The 12,740-nt window shown below is 40.1% G+C and overlaps 1 protein-coding gene across 8 annotated transcripts in view; it reads left to right on the top strand.

The window, feature by feature from the left end:
* TRPC6 (transient receptor potential cation channel subfamily C member 6) overlaps positions 1-12,740 on the top strand; it is a 130,357-nt gene that overhangs the window by 80,608 nt on the left and 37,009 nt on the right. For 7 of the 8 annotated variants that reach the window (XM_047070377.1, XM_047070381.1, XM_047070379.1 and 4 more), the window contains exons 2-3: positions 6,592-7,366; positions 11,681-11,866. In XM_047070377.1, the coding sequence (XP_046926333.1) occupies positions 6,592-7,366; positions 11,681-11,866 (961 nt within the window). Of the gene's footprint in view, positions 1-5,155; positions 5,259-6,591; positions 7,367-11,680; positions 11,867-12,740 lie in introns of those variants that run through there. The other variant, XM_047070374.1, reaches the window with a different exon arrangement.

The raw sequence follows: 12,740 nt of genomic DNA, 5'->3' as shown, positions 1-12,740 counted from the left end.
TAGTTATCATGTAGAAAGTTTCTATAACTTTCATTATTTACTACTATTTTCATTCTCTTACGTAGTTGGTTTCTAATTTATACAAGCAAATGTCAATCGGTGATAAAAATAACCAAAAAATATGTAACTTACACACAACCAGCTGGCTCCCAACTGAACATGACGATCAGTTCAGGAGTCTGTGTTTCACTCCTGGAACAAGGTGGTGGTGTGATGTGTGAAGGATCACTCAGTAAGTTAGTATTTGAGTGAACAGGGGAAAATTGAAGCTAACTGAATCATAATATATATAGAATTTCTATCTTGAAAACTCTCTGGAAGTCACAGGGATTTGGTAATATGTTGTGAAAATGGGTTTATGCTTTATGTGTAGTGTCAAGGACATGCAGAGAGCAGAATCAGTGACAGGAAAGGACAAGAAAATCTCTACTTCTGGATCAAGGCAGTCACAAAGACGCCCTTAAAAAGATATGTCTTCCAACTTCCTCTGTTCCCTATTAAGCTCGATGCGAATTTGAAAGTAATATAAAATGATGTACATACCCCAGGACACACTGAGGTTCAACCATCGTGTTTTGTTTGTAGGGCTGTACCTTGTATTTGCTCTTGGTTTAATCGGAACGAATGGGCTCTGGGCTTTGACCTTAATTCCTTTGATGAGAAAGATGCGTGAGTTAGACAATTGTGTGAGGGTTTGCAGTGTGCCTTTCTGCTAAGCACTGGGGATCCACTGGTGAATAAAGCAAAATATTCCTTGCTCTCATTGGATGTAGGAAAACCACTCTAATTGTTTACTGCTCCCTCAACCCTGGAGGGAAGGCCAGGGGTGTGTGGCCAGGAATTAAGCAGATACAGTGAAAATAATTTCATTGTTATAAATTAGAACAAAACTACTTTCATCATTCATCCTTCTAAAGTGGTCTGCAGAATTGCTAGTTGTGTTGACTGTTAATTGTAAGCACTCAAGTCCAATTTTTCCTTGTATAATCGTGCAGGTAATAAAATATATATCCTAGAATCTCCTTTATTTTCACCTTCCCAGATTAAATCTAACAATCTGCTATCTTGGCTGTTCCATGCCGCATGGATAGTTATGTGCCATTTGTATTTTCACACGTCTTCTTTGGTAGAATTGTGCTTTGATTTTAAAATTTCAAGTATTTTGGAAACACAAAATAAAAAATTAAGTTAGATACTTAATGTAAAGCTTAGTTTGTATAAGAGCAGTTCCATTTGATAAAAGCACATTATATTTGAACAGGAAATAGAGGAATTACTACATATACTCTGGACTCAAAGCACACAGTCCATTGGACTCAGAAGCTAATTTGCATTGCTGGCATTTTCAATAGAGATGGATTATTTCATCTCTCACTATCTGGGGCAACAGGTAGCAAAAAGAATCAGGAAAATGAGGTATGTAAAAACCGTTGATTTTCATGACTTAATCAGTATTTGAGTACCAAGTGGGCAGTGGCTAGTTACATTCCTTCCTAGAACTGGTATTTAAATATTGTGATAAAACAAATTTTTAAAATACAGACATGAAAATGTAGGTTACTAAACATTTAATCCTGCTAAATATGGCTGAATGGATGAAGAAAAATTCTTAATAAATATTTTTCTTAAATAGAAGAACTGACTTTGCAAAAATGTGCCCTTTAGCTGGAATGAAAATATCTCTTTGGTTGATATATTGCTTTGGGCGGTTGTTCCTCTTTCTAGTAGGTGGTTTTATGAGGTTACTTTGCAATTAATGTACAGTTCTACAGTATAGCCTTGTAAAATCCCTCAGAGGGGTAATGTCATCTAGCAGCATCTCATAGCTTTCTTGAAAGCCTTAAAATGTGTGTTCCTGAAAAAGTGGTTTTACACGTTTTGCTTTTGCATTTGAAATGCAGGGTTAAGCAACACCACTTGTGGCAAAATACAATACATGGAGCCTTTGAGACTGCAGTTAGGGAAGACCAGAGGCAGCAAAGTATGCATTTTGTTGGGTCACCATACTGGCAGCTCTTGGTTTATCTCACTACCAGTGCAGGAACTGCCTTCCGAGAGCACGCCGTGGTTATCTTCCTTGGGGCGATCTCAAATGCCTCTAGACGTGTCCTGTATCAGGCTTTACTGGCCACAGGGCACTGAAGAGGTAATGATAATCCAGGCCTTTCCAAAAAATGTGTCAGAAATTCATGTCACCGCATAGGATTAATATTTATGGTTGCCACAATGGGACAAGAGATGCTTTAAACGTGAAGAAAACATTTTCTATGGAAATGTTTTTGCTCTTTCCTCAAAAGAATGGCTGCTATAGGTAGGAAAGCCATAACAGTCTAGAAGAAAATGGGACGTATCCTTGGAACAGTGGCTTGCTAGGATAGAGCCTGCCATTATTCAGATAAATAGGCATTAAAGTCATAAATCAGTCTTTTAAAATTTTAGAATTAAAGATGTCAAAAAGCTACCTCTGTGTAAATTTAGAGGTGTTATATGAACAAATAGTACTTTGGAAACTAAAAATTGAGATATAAGTTAAATTACTTATAATGATTTTCCTTTTTTTAAAGAGACAAAAGCCTCTCAATTACCATCTCAGTCCTTGCCTTTCATGGGTATTCCATGTGAATAACAGCTGAAACGTAGTAAAGTTGGTGATCTTCTTGTTCATATAAATGCATATTCCTGTGGCTGTAAAAAAAAAAGGAAACTCAAATTTAGGTGCTTTCCAATTTGTGATTTGAATTGACCCTGGAAAAATCCTATGACATAGGCTGGAGTAATTATTTCTCTTATTCTTATGGAACAAAAAGAACAAAACAGAGGCTTGGTTCTTGGTACTATTTTGTGTCCATTTTATGCCTTTTTGGTTTTGTTTTTACAGGAACTTTCCCCAAGTTCTCCCTATAGTACTTTTTCATCTCACTTTCATAAATCCCCTGATCTTAGCTCTTTTCTCCCTTCATTTTACAGTTTTTCTTTTTGAACACATTCTCTGTGGTTAGCAACACTTCCTCTCCCCCTAATCTTCGTGGTTCCTCTAGTCTACAATCTACGGCAGCAGCTGTGGGGTAATACACGCTGGAGGGGGTTTTTAGAGGCCAGAAGAGTGACAGAGAGGAGGGAAAGGGGTTCAAAATCTTAGAGGGAAGAAGAATGATAGCTGCTCATGTGACGAGACTCTCCATGCTTCTACTTCATCCATTCTGTTAAGTCAGAAATAATGCCGCTCTTCTAAAAACTCACCTCCAAGAATTGCCTTTCACCAAAACTGACATTAGATGCTGGCAAATTTTTTTATGAGGGAAAATTGCATTCTCTTAGAAGAGACATTAGAATTAATTTTATTTCTTTTAAATAGAAAAGTATGCCTACTAAGGGTCACTAGCTTTTGGATGAAAAACTCTAATATAAAATCTACAGTACATAATATACATTAAAAAACAACTTAGGAGTAAATTCTCTAAAGTGTTCTGGTCTGTGTGGTCTTTATCACTAATGTCTCTGGATTAGGTAAGAGAAGATAATGTGTCTTTGTCTTGAAGAAAAGGTATTGTAAAGAACAAAAAAGATGTTCTTGAGAATTATAAACATAGCAGCAGAGAAAATTTTTCAAAAGATACATTAGAGGATAATAGAAATTGTTCATAGTGTAATGCAAGAAATGTCCATAGTGTAATGCAAAAACAAAAACCAAACAACAAACCCACAATTAACTGGAAAATTGGACAGAAAAGATAAGAAAATTTAGTGGTAATCCCAGAATGTCCAGCATCCAAAAGGAGTCCCAGAAACAACACTGACAGCAGGAAACAGAATTATCAGAGAAATGAGTTAAAAATATTTCTCAGAAAAGCACCCATTTCTCCAGATGAAAAGATTTACTGAGTGCACAGAACCACAGAAGAAAGGAGATTCCCTCCAACAAAAAATTATGTAATTTTAGGGCACCAGAGACAAAGAGAACATCCAAAATCTTATTTCCTAATAGCAACTACAAAAACTAGAATGTACAGTACAAAGCTTTGAAAATTAATGTTAACCTAGAATTCTCTACCCAGCGAAACTACCAATTAAGGTTGTCAATAATACAGTCATTTTTTAGACATGCAAAATCTCAAGAAGTTTACCTCCTGCACATACTTTGTCAGTCAGCTAGTGGAGCATGTGCTATACTAGGGCACAGGAGTGAGCTAAGAAAGAGGAGAGTCTGGGATTCAGAACACAAGGTACCCAACATAAAAGCAAAGCAAAGAGAATTGTTGGGATGATGCCAAAGGAGGATTCAAAGACAACATACGTTTGAGTCTAGACTGTAACCATGTCCAGGTTAGCAGATCAGGAGGCTACAGAAAAGACTCTTCAAGAGGCTAAAATTAAAAAAATACATAGGATGTTGGATGAATTGAAACAAGATTTAGACCAAAGGAGAGTAGAATTTTGTTGCATTGGTCATAAGTACACAGAACATTAAGCATATGAATACAGGAAGAGAATTATTAACAACTGGGTTTCAGGACATAGGGAAGTAGTATCCTGGAAGACACCATGGTACACTTCTTGTCACAGCTAGGACTATCACTGTATTATTGTAATGTAGTAGTTATCTAGCCAAAGTTATGCTGTAACTACCCTGGAATGATAAAGGACCATGAGGTGTGTTTGAGGTGTGCCCATGTGGGCGTGTGTGCGGGGGCAGGGAGATTGTTAAAGTGGGCTGAATTTCACCTTTGGTGAGAATTCCATAGATAAATGCAATCCTGGAAATTCAGAAATAACAATATTAATAAGTTGTATGGCTGTAAGTTTTTAAATTGTAAAATAATAAGCTAAAATGTTGACATTATTGCCTCTGGGGGTCAGGAAGTGGGGAAAATGAAACACAGAGGGCTGCTGCTTTCATAAAGCATATAGAGTCCTCTATTTGTGTATGTGCACAACTTTGATAACATTAAAAATGGAATGGAAAACAAAGCAGTAGTTACAGAAAGCAAAATACATGTAGAAATCATTCCCTCAATACTTAACAAAAGTTCCCCATACAATATCAAAAGAATGACTTTAGAAATTACTGGTGTTGTAGCCATTGCCCTTGACATCATTTTTTAAATTTACAAAGTTGTCTCTTTAATAACACATCAGGCTGGTCACTTTTGAAGAGACACCATGGATGGCTGGAGGGCTCACTGTTGAATGAGTCTATGGAAAACATTGGTTAATATGGCAGCATACTGTTCAAGCTCCTTGGAGAATCATAATCATTTGTGAGTTGGCTGACATCTTGCTATTTCTTTGGGAATCACACAACCGTAGACAACACTACCTGGATATTGGATATCAAGATGGTTAAGGACTCGTAGAGAAAGATATTTAGGCCACATTGGAGGGGAAGATCATTTATGGGGTCTTTGGACCAATTTAAGTTGTCTTCATACTGGGAAATTTGTGACAGTCTTCAGAGGGATGGCTCTAGGAAACATTTACAAAGAGAGGAAACATCTATCATATCTATCACCAACCACACCTTTTTCCTTCCTTTCAGCCCCCACCCTCCTAACATGGCCCTTCCCTGTTCTGCAGTGAATTGTACCTTTGAGTCTGTGGTTAGTGACAGTCATAAGGATTGAGCCGTAAACTTTAAGACATACAGTTATAAATCAATAAGGAAGAAAATGTCCATTGTAGCATTTGATTAGAGAAGGGATCACTGTCTCCTATCACAGACTGAAGGCCTGCACTAAAGGTTGGCCATCTCTTTGACCCATCTCCATCACAGAAGTGTTCCTTCCCACCTGTGCCTTACTCATAATGTTCTCATTTCCAGTGATTTTTAGAACACCTGGCAGAGTCCAAGTCTTAACTGTTCCTATTAATGAAACCTGTGCTATAGTGTCTGGTTGACCCTTCCATTGGAGAAAGCGCTCTACCTGTACCCAACCTCTGTCCCACCCCCCTAAAGCACACCCTCACTTGACTTGTACTCATCCTTCCATTTTTAGCCTTTAACTTTCTCCTGGAAGCTATGCTACATAACCCTGCTATAGGTTTATCATGACAAACAACTGATAACAAGGCAATGTTCTAGTTCCCAGTTTCTCCCAGTAGAGTATAAGATTTATAAGGGCAGAAAAGTTTCTACTTTTGTCACCATTGATTTTCCTGGGCCTTACACAGTGCCTGGCCCTGGCATAGGAGGGAACCAGTAAGTATGTGTTGAATGGATTTACTATTTTCTCTATTTGTTAATATTTTCACACTGTATATAATATTGGTGACTGATTGTGGGTCTTTCTTATACTATCTGTGATTGAAACACTCACATTAATCCTTATTTCAATGGCACAGAGAGATTATAGGAATTGCCAGAGTCTCCACTCCAAATGGAAACATTAAAATCTGCAAAGTGCTTGGCTTTCTTAAAGAAGTTCTTGGAATCCATTAACAAATAAATGCATTCTCATTTCTATTATAGTTGGTCTAGAGATGATGAGACAACATCTCATATACTTGAGGGTTGCATTAGTTGAATGGCAAGTCATTTGGCTCACTAAAATGCTCTTAATATGATTTGTTCCCAATCTTTCTATTTCCTTATAGCCAGGACACCGACAACAGACTGGCCCACCGGCGGCAGACGATTCTCCGTGAGAAGGGGAGAAGGTTAGCCAACCGAGGACCAGCTTACATGTTTAACGATCGCTCAACAAGCTTATCTATTGAGGAGGAACGTTTTTTAGATGCTGCTGAATATGGCAACGTCCCAGTGGTGAGGAAGATGTTAGAAGAATGTCTGTCCCTCAATGTTAACTGTGTGGATTACATGGGCCAGAATGCCCTGCAGTTGGCCGTGGCCAACGAGCATCTGGAAATTACAGAACTTCTTCTCAAGAAAGAAAACCTCTCTCGTGTTGGGGATGCTTTGCTTCTAGCTATTAGTAAAGGTTATGTTCGGATCGTGGAAGCTATTCTCAGTCATCCAGCTTTTGCTGAAGGCAAGAGGTTAGCAACCAGCCCTAGCCAGTCTGAATTGCAGCAAGATGATTTTTATGCCTATGATGAAGACGGAACACGGTTCTCTCATGATGTGACTCCGATCATCCTGGCCGCCCACTGCCAGGAATATGAAATCGTGCATACCCTCTTGCGGAAGGGTGCTCGGATTGAACGGCCTCATGACTACTTCTGCAAGTGCAGTGAGTGCAGCCAGAAACAGAAGCATGACTCCTTTAGTCACTCCAGATCTAGGATTAATGCCTACAAGGGCCTGGCAAGTCCAGCTTACCTGTCACTGTCTAGTGAAGACCCAGTCATGACAGCTTTAGAACTCAGCAATGAGCTGGCCGTGCTGGCCAACATTGAGAAGGAGTTCAAGGTAGGTCTGTAACGTTAAGGACTGCACTCTTCACTCATCAGTCAAGGTGTATTAATAAGCTTCCATAGGTGCTTAGGATTGTGCTAGCTACTGCGGACAGGAGGTAATTTTGTATTTTTCTTCCAACAAGCTCTTTGTTACAATGATATGTCGTAACACTTGTGGTCACCACCATTTAGACACGTTCTATAGACTTTACATTTGTGTCTAATTCTTTTTTTTTTTTTTAATTTTTTTCAATGTTTTTTATTTATTTTTGGGACAGAGAGAGACAGAGCATGAACGGGGGAGGGGCAGAGAGAGAGGGAGACACAGAATCAGAAACAGGCTCCAGGCTCCGAGCCATCAGCCCAGAGCCTGACGCGGGGCTCGAACTCACGGACCGCGAGATCGTGACCTGGCTGAAGTCGGACGCTTAACCGACTGCGCCACCCAGGCGCCCCATTTGTGTCTAATTCTTATCACAACCTTGAGAACCTTACTTGCTTTGCAGATGAAGACATGGAGGCACAGAAAGGTCACTTAAAGCCCAAGACCAACAACTGGTGATTGGCAGAGTTGGGACCAGAGTCCAGGCATGCTGTACTCTACAGCCAGGTTCTGTTTCCTCTGGAACTGTGTCTGTGTTCACAGCATGGCGAGAAGTGCTGTTGAGGCCAGAAAGATGAATAAGCTGGTGGAAGTCACGGTGACTTGAGAGACACACGCACACGTAAATATATACGATACAGAGAGAAGTGAAGTCACTAGATGGACTGTAAGTGATGTGCTGTGGAATCCAGAGGAAGCAACATTTGATTCAGATTAGTTTTCAGGGAAGGTACAGGTACGTGGCATTTCAGCTGCGTATGGGCAGAATGCATAGGATTTGAGGAGGCTGACGTTTCAGAGCAAGATAAATTTTGCCTTTAGCTGCAAGGATACTTACAAATGTCAAGAAACAGCCTGTTTTCAGATCTTGCCTTTGATGATATGGAATAAAATAAATGTGTTTTATGGAATGCTTGCCAAATGCTCAGCACCATGCGAAGTACTTTGCATGTGTGGTTTCTTTTTTTTCTTTTTCCTTTCCTTTCCTTTCCTTTCCTTTCCTTTCCTTTCCTTTCCTTTCCTTTCCTTTTCTTTCTCTTTCTTCTTTCTTTCTTTCTTTCTTTCTCTTTTGAGGCAGAGAGGGGCAGAGAGACAGGGAGAGAGACAATCTTTTTTCTTAAAGCTATTTTTTTTTAATGTTTACTTATTTATTTTGAGAGAGAGCAAGCATGAGCAGAGGAGGGACAGAGAGAAAGGGAGAGACAGAATCCCAAGCAGGCTCTGCAGCTATCAGCGCAGAGCCTGACGCGGGGCTCAATCTCACCAGCCTGGGATCGTGACCTGAGCGGAAACCAAGATACTCAACCAGCTGAGCCACCCAGGTGCCCCTGCACGTGTAGTTTCTTTAACACTTATTTAATCTAACTAACACTCAGTTTTCTCATTTGTAACATGGGAATAATAATAGCGCCTACCTCGTGGAATGATTTTAATTCATCTAAGATCACATGGCTAAAAACTGAAGGAGCTGCGATTTGATTACAGGTGTATTTGAGTGGAAAAACCCAAGCCCCTAACCACCCTATAGACAGTGGACATGGGGAACATATGTACTTGCACACCTTAACATTTGTCCCTGTGACCCTAACTGACTGTTTCATGAAAAGGGTAAAGCTGTTTCCTTGTGACTCCCTTGTACTCTCTGACCAGATACCTGTCTAGAAGGAGCATGAGCCCGTCTCCGTTAGGCAGAATTTGTTTCATCAGTTTGCCTTCATGGAGTCTGTTTGGACCCGCAGTTAGGAAGGCATAGCCTGTTTAGAAGCCACTGAATTGTAATAGGTCACTTGGCAGGATTTACAGAGAGGAGCCCAGGTAGGTGCTGCACCCACACCCATATAGGCTTCCCTAAAATACCTCCTTATTGCCTAACACCCAGAGCTGCTCGAACTGCACCGTCCTCCTCTCCTGATCCTCCCAAGGGACATTTTCATTCTAAACACACCAGCAGCTTCGGGATGGCGGAAATAACTAGCAAAGCTATAACTCTAAGAGTAAACTCTGCCACTGAGGCTATGTGACCTCAGGGAGCCTTAGTTTTTTGATGTGGAAAATGGGAATAGTGTTTGCCCTACGTGCTTCCTACTTCTTCCCACTTTTCAAAATAGAAAAGCTTTCTACAAAGAAGGGACAAAGTGGCATAGTCCTTAAAGGCAGAGGGTTTGGGGCCTAACAGCTGGATTTAATGTTTGATTTTGACACTTAGTGGCTACATGATCTTGGACACATTATTTAACCAAACTGAGCAAGATGACCTAAAAGATTAAATTAGGTAATATAATCCATTTGCCATGCAACAAACTCAAGCTGATAGGTTTTCTTGATTAACATTGACCTATAAATGGCCTTATTTCAATGTAAGAGGAAAAAGGGGGAGGAAGTATTAGAAAGACCTGAATGAAGATGTTAATACCTGGTGTATATACATTAGACAGAGTTGTGTTTTTAATTGACATATAGTTGACACATAGTGTCACATCAGCTTCAGGTGCACAACATGGTGATTCAACATGTCTGCACATCGTGCTGTGCTCACCACAAGTGTATATAGCCACCATCTGTCCCCTAACAACACTATTCCAGTATCACTGATTGTGTTTCTGACTCTATGCCTTTTATCCCCTTGACTTATTCATTTCATAACTAGAATTCTTTATCTCCCACTCCCCTCCACCCATTCTGTCCATCCCCCACATGCCTCTCCTCTCTGGCATCCACCAGTCTTTTTGTGGGTCTGTTCCTGCTTTGTTTGTCTGTTTTGAGTCCACATGTAAGTGAAATCCTATGGCCTTTGTCTTTCACTATTTGACTTATTTCACTTAGCATAATACCATAATGTTGTCACAAATGGCAAGTTCTCGTTCTTTATGGCTGCGTAATATTCCATAACATACACACCACATCTTCTTTACCCATTCATCTATCAATGGGCACTTAGACTGCTTCCATTTCTTGGCCATTGTAAATAATGCTGCAACAAACATCAGGGTCCATGTATCTTTTAGAATTAGTGTTTTCAGGGGCGCCTGGGTGGCTCGGTCGGTTAAGCGGCCGACTTCGGCTCAGGTCATGATCTCGCGGTCCGTGAGTTCGAGCCCCGCATCGGGCTCTGTGCTGACAGCTCGGAGCCTGGAGCCTGTTTCCGATTCTGTGTCTCCCTCTCTCTCTGACCCTCCCCCGTTCATGCTCCATCTCTTTCTGTCTCAAAAATAAATAAACGTTAAAAAAAATTAAAAAAAAAAAAGAATTAGTGTTTTCATATTCTTTGGGTAAATATCCAGTGTTAAAATTACTGGATCCTATGGTATTTCTATTTTTAATTTTTTAAGGAGCCTCCATACTGCTTTCCACCACATCTGTACCATTTATATTCCTCCTAACAGTGCATGGGGGCTTCTTCTTATTCCACATCTTTGGCAACACATGTCTTCTTGATTTTAGCCACTCGGACAGATGTGAGGTGGTATCTCATTATGGTTTCGATTTGCATTTTTCTGGTCATCAGTGATGTAGGGCATCTTTTCAAGATGTGAATTTTTTATGTTTGAATATGATCTATACTTCCTAAGTCTTCCCAACGTAATATTAGGTCATCATCAATAAATTACAACAGAAGCATTTGCATTAAGTTTTCTTTTCTCCAAAGAAGAATCCTGGTTTTCAGACTTTATATTAGATCTTGTCTTGGACCCTGATTTTGGTACGCTAAGTTTCTCAATACAACTTATTAAATAGATAAATGACATATGTTTGCTTTTCTCTGGAATCTCTCCAAATGTCCTGTGTTTCTCAAGTTTACCAACAGTTTACAAGATCTTACAAAGATCTACCAAACGTACATGATGTGCTTGCTGGTGAAGTCATGAACATGAGACATGATGTGTGCAAAGTGGTAGGACCCTGCTGTGGGAAAAGTTGCTTACTTCATATTCTCCTGATCCTATAGGTGACTTGGGCACAGTACACTATTCAATAGCTTTGCTTGTGTTTTAGATAAGTTTCCTTTCTTTGGATATGAAGAACATCTTTATGGTGCTAAGATACTTCAGAAATCACTCAGTAGAACAGCAGTTAAAGCACATTAAAAGAACAGTAAACCCAAAGATAGAATTTTTCTGTTTGTTTCCTCTCCCAACTGTCAAGTGACTGATAAATTCCACTGCGTCACCTAGTAAGTGTGCTACTTCTCCATTATTGTTTTTTGTTTTGCTTTGTCTTTCCCAGAATGACTACAAAAAACTGTCAATGCAGTGCAAGGATTTTGTTGTTGGACTCCTTGATCTGTGCAGAAATACCGAAGAAGTGGAGGCCATTCTGAATGGGGACATCGAAGTGTATCATGGTGGGGGAGATCACAGCCGTCCAAATCTCAGCCGCTTGAAACTTGCCATTAAATATGAAGTAAAAAAAGTAAGGCCAGGCCTGAAGCCCCATTTACATCATTTCCGTTCTTGCTGCTGCTGTGTGAGGCTTAAGAGTTGTCATAATCAGCTCGAGCTGGGTTTTTCTAACCAACAGTTAGTTGCATGAGGCAGTTTCTCTAATCATACGTGCTTAGCTGTGAGTCATGTAACTTACACTCCACACAAGTCTGTGACATCTGGACGTGTTTATGCCCCGATTGCCAGCCACTCTCCTTTACTTAACTAATGATATAGAAATGACCTCGTGTGTCCAGACGATAAGGCGTTGGTCATCTGTGAGGAACATCAGTGTTTGAGACTCCGTTCCAGGTCCCAGCTGTTGTGTTCCGATCCAGGACCAGTGCCCTCAGTTCCTGCTTTAGAACATTTGAATCTCCTCCTGCACCATGTGTATCTGTGGGGCATTTTCAGTCTCTCTTCATGCAGCACCTCCCATTCTTGATTGCTTTCTTAGGTTATGTATCTTTAAAAATATACTTTTTAAGGGTAAAACAGTATAGATATGCCCCCTTTCTATCTTCCCAGTTTTTTTTTTTTTAAGATTTTACTTTTAGGCAACCTCTCTATACCCACCGTGAGGCTTGAACTCACAACACCAAAATTAAGAGTTGCATGTTCCACTGACTAAGCCAGCCAGGCTCCCTTGATCCTCCCAATTATTTTTTCTTAATGTTTATTTATTTATTTCCAGAGAAAGAGAGAGAGAGGAGCTGAGAGAGAAGAGGAGAAGGAGAGAGAGAGAGAGAGAAAGGGAGAGAGAGAGAGAGAGAGAGAGAGACAGGGAGAGAGAGAGAGAGAGAGAGAGAGAGAGAGAATGAATCTCAGGCAGGCTCCTTGCTATCAGCATGGAGCCTGAAGTG

Source organism: Lynx rufus, unplaced genomic scaffold, assembly GCF_022079265.1.
Source record: "Lynx rufus isolate CCGP_SWC_20201006 ecotype Redwood Valley unplaced genomic scaffold, mLynRuf1.p SCAF_9, whole genome shotgun sequence".
Lineage (NCBI taxonomy): Eukaryota > Metazoa > Chordata > Mammalia > Carnivora > Felidae > Lynx > Lynx rufus.
The sequence above is the reverse complement of the archived record's forward strand: the minus strand, read 5'-3'. Positions and strand labels throughout refer to the sequence as shown.